The 16592-nt window shown below is 42.2% G+C and overlaps 1 protein-coding gene across 1 annotated transcript in view; it reads right to left on the bottom strand.

Moving 5' to 3' along the window:
• stard9 (StAR-related lipid transfer (START) domain containing 9) overlaps nucleotides 1-16464 on the bottom strand; it is a 40845-nt gene extending 24381 nt beyond the window's left edge. The window contains exons 1-4 of the mRNA XM_041953993.1: nucleotides 16267-16464; nucleotides 13476-13545; nucleotides 10364-10480; nucleotides 28-144 (exon numbers count right to left, since the gene is read on the bottom strand). Of these exons, the coding sequence (XP_041809927.1) occupies nucleotides 28-144; nucleotides 10364-10480; nucleotides 13476-13545; nucleotides 16267-16313 (351 nt within the window). The 5' untranslated portion in view covers nucleotides 16314-16464. The remainder of the gene's footprint in view (nucleotides 1-27; nucleotides 145-10363; nucleotides 10481-13475; nucleotides 13546-16266) is intronic.
• Between the last annotated feature and the right edge of the window lie 128 nt (nucleotides 16465-16592).

The raw sequence follows: 16592 nt of genomic DNA, 5'->3' as shown, positions 1-16592 counted from the left end.
ATGCGGTGATTCTAGCGTCGTCCTCACCGGTGTTCCCATCATGGTGTATGTCTTCCCCGATCCCGTTTGGCCGTAAGCAAATAGGCACACATTGTAGCCCTCAGAGGCCCCCGACAGCACTGACACACCCAGGTCCTGGAACACCTGAGGAACATTAGCACACATACACACCCTAAATCACAAATACACAAAGAAAGATAGACTAAGAGATGACTATACATAACTGAGAATATATACGTTAACAATGAACACAGTTTGACAGTGTATTTTACTAAAAGGTAGCTTCTCTCCTAGGCTGATGAGGTGTTTACAGTGTAAGCCGATGTCCTTGATCTTAAACGCATTGTGTTTTTACATGAGTGTAGATTTACACCAAGGTTTCACTATCACAATGCTGTGGCAGCGGGCCAATGGTGGGGAGGTAACGTTGCTTCCTACTGAGGTGTTTGGGTAAGGAGCAGGGAGGTCAGCTAATACTCTGGGTAAACAACTTTGCAGAATGTGTATGTGAAAGAAACAAAAGTGAGTGTAAAAAGACTTTGAAAAGCGGCTGGGTCAGTAAAATAAACCTTGCCTAAAAGCTGAGTGGTGAGACGTGGGATCTAGGAGAGTCCCACTCAAAACAATCAACTGAGGCCTGTTGCTTCCCTTCTCGCTCTGTGTCTGCATCTCAGAGCTGGAGTCTGGAGATTATTAACACGAGGCCAAATCACAAACACTACAGAAGTTCGACTAGTATGAAACACATGCTGACAGTGTATGAAATCTGTCTGCATTCATATTTCATTCTGTTTTCAGGAAGCAATGGAATAGAAAGTAATTAGATCAAATAGACATGTCAACTTTGGTAAAGGCACTGTTGTGCTAAGCACTCCTGAGGGTTGTGATAATATCTGTAGTAAAACAATGAAAATCATTATAACTATCAAATCTGTTCCAGTGCTCTCATATATTATTGTATATATTACATTACGAGAGTCACTGAATAGGTGCGCACAGAAGCAGCAGTGAAATTAAAATTGTCACAGTGACCATACAATTACAATCAATATCATCAAAATATTATAGACAACTCATGATTGTCATCACTTATCCACTGCTACTGTCTCACACTCTTATCATAACATACATTACAATTACAATACATACAATTTATCAATTTTTTGAAGTTTTTTCCTGTAAATTATGTTGAAGTTTTGAAGTGCTGCACTTTTTAATGTAATTTTGCACAAACAATTACCAAGATGTAGTAAAAAAAAGTTTTTCTCAGCCAAGATAATTGTACAATTTATCAATTTTTTAACTGCCACACTACAATAACCCTACACTTGAATAGCAATAGAAGAAGACTAACATATACATACACTGGAATATATCGGTTCCCAATTTACGTCTAGTCACACTGAGTGCAGTTAGAGAGATGCTGATTGAACTTAATGATCTCTGTGGACGCTGCAGTTTGTGGTGCTGTTGAGTTGTTATAGAAAGAAGTGTGTATAATATTTAGTCTACTCTCACTGATGTAAACATGGTGGTTTTCCACCACATATCATTTATCATAGGTCAGCAGCGCCTATAGTACATTCTGTGTGTGCATGTGTTACTGGTTAGAGGTAGATGGACAAATGATCACTTTCTTTTCATTTGTTTATTTCTGATAAGCAAAAAGAAAATTCATCAAGTTTTCAGTGGCCTCAATTGCAATATAAATGCTGAGTCCAAGGGTAACACATGCCTCGTGGGGGGGCAGCAACCCGATCTAGATCAAACCTGAGACACAGCACATTCCCCCCCCAGAACCATAACACACCCTGGCGATCAATGAGGGGTCCCCTCCCATGGCCCCCGGGCTCAGGCCTGGACCACGTATACTGCTGGGTAAGTACACAGAGGAGAGAGGAGGAATGCTCACAGAGCTACCACAATCTTCAAGGATCAAACACAGCAATCATTTCAACATACCTCCTATGTGAACGACCACCAACCACTGTCAGGAGAAGAGAGAACCTGGAGCTAAGCCTGTGTATACTCCAGGCTTACAAAACGGTGGGAATAGGTTTAGGTTGGATGTGGCTGAAAGCTCTTGTGAAAGCTCCGGATCTTGTGAAAGCACCATGAAAGGATTCAGTGGTCATCTGGTTGCTCTTACGAGTGTGTGGATCTGTGTTAATATTCAGCAGCCTTGAGTGCTTTCTGAGAAAAGCGAAATGTTCAACACTGATAGGGTGGAGTGAGGCTCTAACCATGGTGACCAACTGATAGAGCTAAAACAACAGTGGGTAAACCACCCAAGGTTCAGACTGGGACTTAGTCACAGGTAACACAGAATACTGATTACCTGCTTGAAATGTTACTCAGCACAAGTACTGATACTTTCCAGTTACTCTGCTTTCAAAGCCCCAGAAGCAGATGCAGTTGAAAGTAGGGTTGGGTGATTGGACAAATATATCAAGTAATTAAGTAAGTAAGTTAAGTAAAAATACCAAACATCTCTAGTTCCAGCTTCTCAGATGTGAAGGTTTGCTACTTTTCTCTGCTTTATATCCATGTAAATTGATTATCTTTGTCTATTGGACTGTTAGAAGGACCTAACGAGACATTTGGAGATGCTGTTTAGCCTGTGGAAACTTGCGATGGCCTTTTTCACTGATATCTAACAGCATACAGACTAAACAATTTATCAAAAAAGGACTATACAGGTTAGTCAATAAAGAAGACACTTGTGTTAGCTGCAGCCCTGACCCCTACAACCATTTTTCATTTTAAAGTACTGCGGTGTAACCTAGCCAACCATGTGCAGACAAAAGCCACGTGTGACTTGTAAAAGTGCTGCCACAACTCAGTGACCTTATAAATCACCCAACAGGCACTGAGATATCTCACACTTCGTTATTCCTATGCATAGGAATCCATTGAACACTTGTGACTACAGACGCTTTTTTGGGCCTAGCTAGGGCTGCAACTAACAATCACTGTCAATATGAATTAAGATACTTAGTACTTAAGATTACTTTATTGATTACTCGGTTGTTATGCATGAGGAAAATGTCAGAAAATAGAGGAAAATGTCCATTTTAATTTCTCAGGGCCCAACATGACTTATTCAGATTGCTTATTTTATCAAACCAACAGTTGAAAACCCAAAGTTATTCAATTTACTGCCATACATGTCAAAGAAAAGCATAAAATCCCCACGTTGCAGGAGACAGAAAGAGAAAGTGGTTGTTTTTTTGTCAACCAGGTAATCAAGTAATAAATCAAGCAATATACTGTGCATAAATCTAGATAGAGGGACACCTGCATTTTAGCCAACAGATGGAATTACTTTTTAAATGTCATTTTATGTTAACAAGAAAAATGGCTGAGTTTCTTACGCAACTGTTGCCTGATAAATAGCAATGTGCCAACAAATGTCAAAGTGTGCAGTCCCCCTGGGGTCCAGACCACCAAGTGTTGCCCCCTGCCTCTTGGCTGAATGGAGGCTTAAACATGAAGACAAAAAGCAGTGCCGCCCCTGTCTTGTCCTCATCCTACTATTCAAAAACAGACACAGACACCCTCTCCTCCCTCAAACACAGACAATCAATACGGCTCTTGTTAAAGCTGACCCTCTTAAATTCACTCAGTGGGGGCTACGACAAGGCTGAGGGTCCCTCCAGGCTTTGCACAAAGAGCAGGAACTTCACTTCAACTGTGCGCTCCATCTCTGAACTTGACTCTCTATTTTCTCTCGGTACACTATTCCTTTTGTTTTCTCTGTTTCTACATTGTTTTGCCTGCTTGGTTTTTATCAAAAGTCTGCAAAACACTTTAAACGACCTCTGAACGAAACCACAAGAGGACGCGTAACCTTATTTCATCCTGAGAGAATTAAAACTGTGTGTATGAGTTTGTCTAGACAGGCCATGTTAGGCAACATTAAAACAATCCTGTTGTTTGTCATTATGGTTGTACCAAATTAAATCAGTAGGTTGTCATTTGTGCTATTGTGCTGTAGCTCTGCCACAACCTACTTTCACAGTTGGGCTGCAGCGCTGGGAGGTATTTTTGGCCCAACAAAGCAATTGAGGTAAGAGACAGGTTGTATTGTGGGAATGGAAATGCACTCCAGGATCAAATGAAGCAGGAGAAAAACAGCCCGGAGATGAAGTGACTGGGTCAGAGCCATAGTAAGTGTGCAGGCCAGTAGGTCGCCTCAAAAAACACAGGGGACAGACTAAACACCTCCATTGACAGGAAGGCAACTGTCACCAGCAGGCCGCTGCACGTGCGTGTGCGTGTGTCTGTGATTGGTTTACAGGAAACAGCATGCACAACAAGGTCAAAAGCCACAGAGTTTGCTTCCCTCTGTGAGAAGCAATGTACAAACAATCTAACAATGAAGGAGGAAAAGCAGAATATAGATTTCATTCTTGTAGAGGAAGTAGGTCAAATCCATCAGGTCAAAACAGAGAGACGGGAAGGAAGAATAAAACAAGGCTTTGGGGTTAGAAAATGTGGCAAAAGGGCCCTAGATATAGCAAAAGGCAATGAAAAGGAGAGTCTGCTTTGGCTAAAATTAACTACATAAGCTCTAAATCACATGAACGGAGGGTTATAATCCAAAAAATGACTTTTTGCACAAGTCACACACTCTCTCCCATCTTTACCTCCTCCCATTACAAACTACACAATGAAGTAGAAATGGTAGCTTTAAGGAAGAAGAGGTGTCACTCTATTTCATGCCTTCTTCTTTTCATTTCATTTTCTATCATCTAGTCATGCATGGATGCATTAATAATATCTATAGATATTTGCCTGCACAATAATCTGCAAATACAACTATCTCAAAATTAAATGCACTACCAGGCTCGAGCAAAATTTGCATTTCAAGCAATGTCAGGAGGTGGAAAGCGAGAGCAGGTGAGCATCCACACAGCTTTAAATTAATACCACCACATGATATGCATGATAGCCATTTTTAAATCAGGTGGTGACACACAGAGAGATGTTATCTTGCAAAATCTTTCTTTGGCAACAGGTCTCAAAGGGAAAGTTCAAATGTTGCGTGTGTGTCTAAGTTGGACCAGACCTCTCTGAAGAAAATGAGACCTCCTGAAAAAACAGCTGGTTTTCATGCCAGCAATGGAGACCACGATAAAAACTGTGTTCCATTCCATGTTGGTTTTGAAACATGGGAAACACTCTTTTTTTTTTCTAAAGTAGTAGCCTAGTTGGTGGCCTGGTAACAGAAAAAAAGCGGAGGACGGCAGCAAAGTGGGTGAGAAATGTAGAGTAAGAGTGGCAATAGTGAAAGAGAAAGACAGAATACTAAAGACAGGCTGACAAGAGTAAAAAAGTGATGGTGTAATGCTTCTGTAATGAGTTAAGTCCTGTAATCACTGGCTGTGGAAAACGCCAATTTCTGGTCTGGTTTTATGTGGCCTGCTCTACACTAAACCCTGGAGAAGTATTTATGTGTAGTGTGCATGTATGTGCATGTGTGTGTGTGTAAATGTGTGCAAGATGTCGTCAAGGGCGTTGGCAAAAGGCCAGACAAGCGAAGTGAAGCACTTTGCCACATTTAAAAACTCCAGCTTCTCAGTGCTTTTGCCAGGTTTGACGCAACCAAGAGGACCAAGATGAATTTTCCCTCCACAGCCGCTCTCTCTGGGAAGACGTCTCTGAGCTTGATGCAAATACATGAGACTGCAAGGAAGACAATAAATGCAAAAGGAGATGCAACTTTCTCCCAAACTCTCCATGTCCAGGACTGGACAGCTGCAGATGAAGTGAGGGTCCCTCGGTTCCCGTCCCACGCTCTCCAACTAGGTTACACAAACACAACAGCTGGGCCTTGAGCAAAAGCTAAATGCTTTTCTTTAGACACAGAGGAAGAAAAAAATCACTGGAGATCCTCGTCCTGACTTCCCGCTTGGAATCTGATTGAGAGAATCAGAGGTGAAAGAGGGAGGTTTGCGAAGAAAGAACCACAGCTAGGGAGGGAGGACACAAACAGGGAGACTGAGTCACATACAGTTAGAAGAGACAGAGAGGAAGCTGTTTGGCCGGAGTTCAGCAACGCTCTCGTTTGTCACACTTGGACAGAATTTGTAGGTCAAATTAGCATGAAGGGGCTGGGAGGCTGCAGCAGAGGGAGGAGGGAGAGACAGAGATGAGCAGGCCAAGCAGATAGGCTGTTCTTCTTCTCTGGGAATGAAGGACAGTGGGAAAAAGAGGAACAGCGGACAGGAAAGTCAAGTAAAAAAAGAAGGCATTGGGCTCTCTGGCAGTGCACTCCATTTTTCAGTGTATGCTCTTGTTTCAACTGAGACCGGGGCAAAGGCTAGACTTGAAACAAATAAATAAAACCATATCAGGAGAGAGTTTGGGGATTTGTTGCTCCTTCCCAAAGCACTGCCCTGCAGAGTGGAGCTGCATGTCACACTCTTCATAGCAGGCTGGAAATGACTTCTGCAGCCTTCAGACTGATGGGAGCCTTGTGTGATATCCATAAGGTACAGGGGGTGGTATAGGTTCCTTCGCTGGGGAATACAATATCACTAGAGTCTGAGTGAACTCAACTACTATTCTTTCACTATTTGATATATTTTGAGTGGTGGCTGATTTGAGAACTCACCCCCGTCTGTTAGGCCATGATTATTAAAACTAGGGCTGAGTGATACGGAGAAAACATCTTGGTTGATATCAGGTGTGATTAAACAAATACTTGGCCAACTGTCTATCTCCGTTTAAATTTTGTTTTTAATTGACATGCATTACTATTTCTGTTGCAAGGCGATGGCACAACTCACACAGCACATACACTGACAAAGGTCAGTGCATACACTGCAAAAAATCCTTTAAATTTGTTTTATATTTTAACAATATCAAAAATGCTGCTTCTGGATGTGCATCGAAAAATTGTCATGACATGCCAGATTTGTTTAATTTAAGTATATGTATCTATAAAGGGGGGAAAAATAGCAGGAAACTGTTAAAAATGCTCCAACCTGGAACCCAGCTTGCCAGTTATGTTGTCCTAATGAGTAATAATGTGCAGGCTCTGCTCGTCTGTCTAAAAGCTACTACATGCACCTTTCAGCTATCTAATCACTTTCAGTCTTCAGTCTTTTATTACAACTCCTCTTATCCTCTGCCTTCACTGACAAAAACAAAATGTCGGTGCATAAATCACAGGTGCTTTTCCTGTATCCATATGGCGTAGTCTGATATTTCTTTGTTGACGGCATGTTGTTTATTTGGTGTCCTGTTTGACGTTCATTCAAACCAGGCCGAACTGGACTGGACTGTGTTGAGGGGGAGTAAATGCTCACGTGTGTGTGTGGAGGATTCTTACACAGAGAAACTATTCTTTCAGTCTGCAGCACCACTGACACACAGACCTAGAAAGACTGCAGGCTTAATCGAATCACAAACTGCATCGACAGAGGCACAGAGAGAGAGGAGGAGGAGGAGGAGGAGGAAGAGGAGGAGGAGGAGGAGGAGGAGAGGGAAAAACCCCAGCAAGCCGACTCCTTTTGGCAATAAAAAACAGCATTGTGCTCTGAGACAAATCTTTAGCAGTGACGTCTTTGCCCTGAAATTTAACTGCGAAAAATCATTTTGAGAGGCAGCTGTGAGTTTGGCAGGCGAGAGCTAGGGGCTGCAGAGGCACAGTGGACCCCCTGCCCATTTCCCCTCCTGTCCTCCCCTCCTCCTGCTCCTCCTCCACCCAAGGAATTCACATTGCCACTTTCTCTTCGTCCCTAATCAGTTTCTCTTGCATTCCCTGCCTATATCCTCTGCCTTTTTCACTTTCCACTCCCAATGCTTCACACTGTCAGAAGCAATGAGCAAGCTGAGGGGTTTTTGCTATTAAATAGTGGGAAAAAACTATTTATTAGCTCAATATCTAAGCCCAAAACAAAGGCAGCATTTACACCAATAGTCCCAGTCCTCTCCTGCATTAAGTCAACAGCTGGCTCCCATTATGGATTATGGTTCCCTTTCAAAAACATACTTCTTCTCACCTGGCAGAGTCCTCCTCCCTCCTTTCTGCTCAACCTTCTTCTAGAAGGTTTTTTCACCCAAAAACACAACTTAAAAACTGTGCCTTCCTTCCTGTAAGACAAGCTTTTTTTCTTGTGGGGAGGCCTCAGTGACAAGAAAGCAACCACGTTTGCACGCCAACATATACTTTAAGATACCACATTACTGTCTGCTCTCTCCGCTGGGGACAGATACCAGCAAATGGATCTGGTGTAAACTATCTGTGATGCATGCAAACGGCACAGTGGTAGGTAGAGGGGCTGGGCGGCCAGTCTCTGAGGGGCCCTGGGTGGTGGGATAGTGCTGCACTGGAAAAGTAGGAGTTAAGATCCGCTTTGCCCTTGTCTCATTCCACCACGGGCTCAGATTGTCTCAGTCTCATGGGGACAACAGTGCAAGGCAAATTCAGAGCAAGTCCCTCTCTTCCTGCTCTTAAAAAAAGAAAAGCATGCCAAAATATATTTTTAAAGAGGAAACCATGAGAAAATCCAGAGCAAAAACAGCTTCACCTCATTAATGTGTTAAAAATGCATGCGGTAGGATGCCAGATAAGGGAGAAACTGAATCTATAACCTCACTTGAGAGCAATTAACTAAATGTAATGCCACTCAGTGAAATGAGGCGATACAACAGACTGGGAAATTAGTCCCAATGTTGTCCTAAAATTTTGGTTATGGATAACAAATGTACCTACTCAACCTGCCACTGAGACAGGCTCTTCTCTGTTCTAAAGAGCAATTTGTCTGGTAAAACAGTTAAGAGTGGCTCTTGAATTATAGAGTCCACCTGCCACTGTTGATCCATTAATCTGGCTTGCTGGCCTACAGCACAAACACAGCATTTTCTGCTTTCCACGTCAGGCACTGTGGCTTTAGATCCACCAGAGAAACGACCAATTCAAATATTTTCAACTGTGATGCGATCAGCAAACGGCTAACGTGGTTTGTTAAAGGGGCTATTCTTTGGATTCTGGGGCAGGAAAAGAGGTCAGATTTAAATCCAGCAGCTCTGTCCTTCAGTGGCGTCCTTTCGCCCACCACGGGTCAACAGAGGAATGTCTTGTGGCAACCAGGCCACTGTGACTGGACATGATTCTGCTGAGGAACCAGAGCCAGAGAGGGCAAAAAAGAGACGAAGAAGTGTTGTGTTGTCTGTTGCTCTGCGCAGCGTGTAGGCCGTCATCACAGCCCTGTCTTTCTCAAACACATACAAAGGCAGCTCTGACAAGAGGAAGACAGGCAGTGAGGGAGTGGCAGAGCGGAGAACCTCTGTGGTAAAAAGATAGAAGATTTAACTGAAAACCTAAAGGGTGCAGCTATTGTGCTGAACAATGAAAACTTGATGGAATTAGAAATTAATAACAAGACAGCTAATCTAAAAAAAAAGAACTATATGTATGAATAGGTTTTGGACAGATTTCCTGTAATGGAACTGGGCACCACTTCCTCTTGATCTGGAGCCCGTCTCATGTTGCTGCAACACCCTCCAATCAAAGCAACACAAAGATATCTAATCGTCCAATCAAAGCCGGGACATGAAAAGCGAGCTGACTTCAGCCAAGCCATGTCTGAGGAAAAGAGACTTCTGGATAACAGATGGAGCTGATATCATATCCCCCGAGTGGCCATCTGTGTAAAAGCATACAACACAACATACACACCGCTCTTGTTGTGGTTTGTTTACAAGGACACCGTTTCCTCTGGGCTCTTTGCTCGGTACAGATCTTGTGTTTGTCTAGTGTCAACTTGTGGCAAAAAGCCTGGACTGGCACGCACTTGGTGTCCACTCACGAGAGGGCACGTAACATGTAACAGAAACAAGGAAAATCTTTAGGTATGGCTAGATGTCAAACCAGATCCTTTGAGGACATAGACCATTGACTAATCTCACTTAATATACTATTACTGACGGCAATATTCCAGTATTCAATGCTCAAATTTAGAAACTGCCATCTTAACAGAAAATCTTCATTTTCTTTCCACGGGGGAACCCTCTTTGTGCTGGTTCTCCTGTCAGAATCTACTTGTGTATGTGTAAGAGAATCAGTCTACACTGTTTATTTTGCCATATTTCCATGAAGATAACCACAAGCATGAACCACAATAACAACATCAGAGGATAAGTGGGTTTGAGGCTGAATACTGTATGTAGACCGTGGTGGGGCCTTTTCAGGCATTATTCAGGCCATGTCTTATAGCATGTAAATGGGAAAATTGTGGGACTACTGCAGTGAGCAACCCGTGTTAAAACCCTAACATTTTAACGCTGACGTATTTCGAGTCGTGGTCGATAGCTGGACATTCCAGTTTACGTAAACACAGTCAGTCTTTACCTCCTCCTGCGATGCATAGTGAGGGTCTGCAGGGTCCACCGACCAGTAGCAGTAGTCAAAACAAAACTCCAGAAGCTTCTCCCTTGAATCCACAGCACCATCTGCACGTCCATCCAGCTTCAGAGAGGAAAAAAAGAAGAGTAAAGCACATAAGGTTGATATTTTACACTCCTTTTTTTATTTGATTTGAACCAGTAACAATCAACATCATTAAATAACAAAACAAGGAAGACAGCATGATCACTTGATTGGTTAAGAAGAATAAATAAACAGGAATTTGTCTTACAATACTGAATCGACACTGATACAGTATTAGACTGCATACTGAAAGTAGAAAGACAACATGTGCTTACATTTAATAACATAAAACGTTGAGCAAAAAGAAAAAGGAGCGATAGAAAAAAAGTCCTGGTTGTGAAAATCAGGTACTATAGCTTCTGTTTACGGGACCGCTATGGGGTGGAATTGCAAGCAAGCTGTTTCCATTCATTAGCAACACGTTCACTCCTGCTCCAGTTCTTTAGTCGCTTCACTGCATTAACACTAAACACCTTTCTGCTAACTGTGAATCCTGAACGGAGGAAAGACAGCAAAGCAGCATTTGGGCTTGTCCAGGCACAACGGTTGCACTTGAAAACAGCCGAGCATGGAAACGCTTCTTCTAAATCAATGCATTCAACCTGGAGAACCACATCGCTCTCTCTGATACTGTCATCTTCCACTTGCAACGTTCTATGTATTTCAGCGTTTTTGTTTGTCTGTTTTGTATTGTTTCTTTTTCTTAGAGGTGTTGTCTACAACCGGTTTGTTAGCACTAGAGTTGAACACCTTACTCTAAACACAACACGTCTTTCCGCTGCATTAAATCTTGGTCTGCTGAGGTAAACATCAATGGAGAAAGTGGCTCCTGGGGCTGATCTTTTAAAGGATGTCACCCTCCATGACTGTTAACAGAGCTGGGCATTATACTTATACTAATATATTATATTAGTTGGTTGTTTTAGCCAGGTTAAACAGCTTTGAATTTAAGTAATGATCTCCTCTTTGTGAAAAACGTGCATGAAAATTGGTACACATCAAAAACATTCATCTGTGCACACTACTTGTTCAGGTTAACCTGTGTACATGTTTCATGTGTATCCCATCATATTATCAGTGTCAAAGTATTGAGTCACAGAGCACCAAGAATGGTTATTCTTAAGCCCTCTCTCTTTAATTCTGAAGACGGACACCAAAACCTGACATTTCCCATTAGTTTTTGGCATGTGCGATTTTGTTTTACTGTCAGACTCCATTGCAATTGCACTGAAAATTTTCAGGGTATCATGTTTACATTTGGCAAGTGTGGGTACAGTTGCAGAAACAGCATCACTGAAGCTGGAGAGGGTGAAATGTCTCGCTAAAGGACACTTCAGCAGTAGATTGATGCCTCGGAGAGGGCTGGGAAGAGAGTCCTTTAGTCACTGTTGTACTTCAGACCAAAGAACAAAATCATTATTCAAATGATGAATCCACTCAAACATCTGTGTAAATAGCTTTTCCTTTCTCTGACTGCAGCATTAGGCCACACTGAGCTCTGGGCATCAATTTTGTTCACAGCAATTGGCTTGCCTGAAAGCAGGAGGGTTTAACCCCTCTGCACTTTTAAGAAATTCAACAATGGCCATGTAGTGTACAGGATTAGCCAATAGCAACACCGGCCACTGGCAACTCTCCTCGCTAACAGAGCTTCATCCTCTGATAAAAGCTTGTGTTTTAAAACTACGGCAGTTAGAGAAAACTGACTAGTAGTAAAAAAAAATACTCTTCTTCTTGTTTAATGCTTTTTAATTAAGTTCAGTAGGTCTTTATAGCTTGTATTACTTGGTGTTTGTTGGCTAGCCTTATGTTTATTGTCCTTTAAAATCCACAGCTTATTTTCTTTCTGTCTTAGATCCTCCAAAACTGTCCCACTTTCCAAAAATAATTATTCCCATGAGACCCGCATGAGCCTTGCAGTCTTGGTCCTTTTCCATGGTAGAGGGAGGCCATATGTGGTTTCTCTCTGTCACATCATTTGTAACAGATTTTCTCCTCCCCCACCCAACTCCCCTCTATACGTCAGCATTTAAAAATCCAAATGTAAACGAAAGGAGCAATTCTGTAACTGCCAATCTCATCAACAAAGCGTGGGACTATGTTGTTACTAAATGTGAGTGTTGAAGTTAATTCCAAGCTAAATTTCTTTTATATTTCTGTCAGTTTGTAAAATTTGTACACAAAGTGCAGACCTTTCGATATACGATTCTCAAGCAGGCTTTTGCATCTTCAAGCTAGATGCTTCACATACACAGAGTTTTAATCACTTCGATGTCAGCTAATGCAAAAACAGCAAAAGAAATAGTTTAACATGTTACACACTGAAAGTGTAGAGACAGCACCAGGCTGTCTGCAGGCAATGCAGCTCAACTAATCAGACAGGTCTACTCAGTCATGTGACACAGCAGGTTGGTAACAGTGTCAGCTTACAAGACTGCATAGCTCACACAATAATTGTTTCCAAATCTGCAGACCCTCTTTAAAAACAGAAATTAATGACGTAAGGAAAAAACAAACCAAAAATTACCTTTTTCAATCAGCATACAGTATAAATCAACATGGCTCACTCTTCTTGTCTTTAAAATAGGAATATTACTAATAAGACCTGTTACCAGATTACCTGTTAAATCAACTAATTTAACAACAAAGCTATTGTGCATTGTATTATTTTTGGGTAGTTATTATCTTGTATTGTCTCTTTTCAGACTCTCGGAGTATCTGAAGTATGTTGTAGTTGTGTTGCTGTTTGTACTGGTGTGCAGTGTCAGAGCATGTGTTTGACAGGAAGGGTCTCCCAGTCAGTGTGTGTGTGTGTGTGTGTGTGTGTGTGTGTGTGTGTGTGTGTGTGTACATGAACTCAACAAATATAATAAACAACAGTGACATCAAGCAGGAAAAGGCTGATCCAAGGCTGTAAACATCCTGACAGATACCATCTACACACTACTCCCAATTCTAAAAAGAACACAAATACGGATTCCATATTGGATGCAACTGTGCAGCAGTCGAGATATTTTTTTACTAGAATACTCACCTTTACATTTCGGATCTTCACAAACTTGTCCTCCACCTGTACAGCTAGTCTTCCTCCATCTGCGCTTTCCCTGTAAGCAAGAAGAGAAAGACTACTCCAGTCAGCTTAGTAAACATCCATATTTGGACGTGTAAATAAATATTATTAATGTTTACGCGACATGAGAGATCAGATCGGACAAAACATTAGCACAAGCTTCCAGTCAAGAGGAGTAGATCTAAGGGGCGCTATCAGTATTGATCACTGTCTCCTACTCCAAAGGCAAACTGAACAGAGATTTAACAGAGGTTTCACTTTGGATTCAACACCATACGGACAGATTTAAATAGGTTTAAAATCCTATTTTTGCTGATGCAGTTATAACTGAGAGGGTGTCCAGATACATTTAGGCTGGTTCCACTTGACTTGAGGCCATCACATGACAGTTAACACAAAGAATCTGTGTGTGTGTGTGTGTGTGTGTGTGTGTGTGTGTGTGTGTGTGTGTGTGTGTGTATGTGAGATCCATGAAATCGCAACCAGATTCAAATGAAAACAGACCCTCAGACACTCCAGAGACTTCCTCTGATGAGGCGGCTCGGGCAAATGGACAGCATGCACAACTGTTGTGTGAGTGTATAATGCAGACCAGTGTGTCTCCTCACATGTGTGTAAAACAAGGTCAACTCGGCTATGTGTGCTTCAGCAGCTGGTCTGAGCACATCTGATGCAACACACGGGAAACTGGAGGCAATCGCGACATGGAGCTGAGAGAATTTCGATCTCCAGGAGCGATAATGACGGCGAATACTGCCTGTAGTGCAAACACTCCGTCTTTGTGGTGGGTTAGGGGGCTGACCTCTCTCCCTGTGCTTCACCACGCGGGACTCATTTTGCCAACCCCAGCAATGGCCCAACCCAAAACCACCAACCTTCAATCTCAGGCTCAAACTAGCATGGAGGAAAGGAGGTTGGGGGATGGAAAACAGTAAACCTCATAAAAATGTGTTTTAATACAAGCCTGAGACAAGTAATTTCACAAATGGGCTGACATGTTTTTCGCACATGTGAGAGGCTGCTTGCATTCTAAAGGGGGGGGGGGGGGGGCAAATGAATCCCAATGGCCAACTAAAACAAAGCAACACACTTCTACGCCTGGCTGAATGAGGAATGCAGCTGACCAGCCTGGTGTTAATGTTATCTCTGTCACACAGCAGGCCCTTATTCAAATATATAAGTAAGGAAATACATCCTTCACTTAAAAAAAATTTAAGAGGAGACGATAGTGTGACTGTCAGAACCAGAAATGAGGAAGCACAGATTTGCATCATAGTTACCATTATGTATAAGAAATTCTTTTGTTATGCAAAACACCAGGAAGACTGGCTGAAAGCATCATTGTCAAGCCCTTCAGAGCCTGAATAATGCTTTGTTACGGTACTGTAGTGGCCTTCAGATTAAATACCCCTGCAAAACATCCTGCTGGAGTTCAATGCAATTCAATGTACCTCCACAGAGTTTATATGTACTATATCCAAAGACCCTGAAGATCTGTTATTCACCATCTTGTAGCAATTTAAACATTAATGTAAAGGGGTGCTCCAGCGGAGCAAAGTAACTTTACAACCTCCCCATGTAACTCTGCTACTACAACAGCAGATTTCACAGCACTGTAAAACAGAGGGAAAAACTTTAACCCATAAAAGCTTCTCACTGAATAAAGGGAATGTTTCACTTAGAAACATGGCTGATATTGTTGATTATTTGATGTGAACTACATGCAGACCTAGACAACATCAGTTGACTTCATCTTCTTTCCTTTGTTATGAAATTAAACTCTTAAACCCACTGTTGGACCGGTCCGCTAGACATTTTCTGCTCAGGAAAACAAAGGTGCCAATACCAGGATGAATTCTGGGGAAATGTGCATAAAATGGTGCACAATTCAACCGGCAGATCATGCCATTTGAGAAGCAGGCACCAGATAATGTTCAATACTGGTGCCTGCAAATAGCTAAGGCAAACGGTCGATTATGAAAATCTGTTGATTGACTCATTGATTAATCAACTATTTCTTGGAGCTCTAATGACTTTTGAAACCTTAAAGCGGATGGCAAACAAAATGAGAGAATTGGAAATTAAGGCATTTCTTGATCTCTTAAGTTAAAACATTATGTAACTTGTGATGGTGTTTCCATTATTTCTGTACAGGATTACTTCAGTTTTAAAAACATTGACTAAAACTTTTTCATCCCGAGAGCAGTCATGCACAAAGACGGCATAGCTGTTTTGAATACATCACAATTAAATTTCTAACTGTACACCATTAGCTTAATGTTTGCTGTGTATAGAGAATTGGCTGCAGCTACATTTAAAGCCAACCTAGCTCCAATGTTTGGTACATTACTCAGCACCGCACGTGCGCGCGCACACACACACACACACACACACACACACGATGCTTAGTCAGACAACAGCACTGACAGCCACAGTTGTCATTATTCACCATGTGCACCACTGCACAGTTTTATCGGCTAAGTTAGCTAACCAGCTAGCTTAACGCTTCTGTTATGACTTATCACAAAGCAAAATGGACAATAGTGCTAATACAAAACGCAACATGAGACGCGTAATGTTTTGGATGTTACTAGAATCAAAACAGCAGCCAAAGTCCCATGGCTGGCAACAGCAGTCTCACTACATGGAAGCAACAGCAATAAAGTCGGTCAAATAACGTTAATTTATCAAGTCGTTTAATTAGCCGTACATTAGCTAGCAGAGACAATTAACGCTAGCTAACATCAGAACTTACCTTGCGTTGGGAGGACGGACTCGTACGGCAACTTTAACGTTTGCCATGTTGCCTTTTAGGAGGATTTCACACTCAACTCAGCAGTTGCCTAACTCGGAGCCGGTGTAAGATAATGTTTCCCGTGTGAGCACATCGAGCCTTCTGGCATTTTACTCCGATAAAAGTTAGTGCGCGAGGAAACTCTTCTGCTATCCGCTGTTCAAGTCATCTCGCGCGGCTGGTCGCGGGTTCAACCGCCCGCCGCGTCGCTCCAAAACTCGAGAGCTGAAACTTCCTGCAGGACAGAGAGGGAGGGGATGCTGCTGGATACTCCCCTCCTACGCCAT

Source organism: Chelmon rostratus, chromosome 15 (assembly GCF_017976325.1).
Source record: "Chelmon rostratus isolate fCheRos1 chromosome 15, fCheRos1.pri, whole genome shotgun sequence".
Lineage (NCBI taxonomy): Eukaryota > Metazoa > Chordata > Actinopteri > Chaetodontiformes > Chaetodontidae > Chelmon > Chelmon rostratus.
This window is presented reverse-complemented; position numbering and strand designations above follow the sequence as displayed.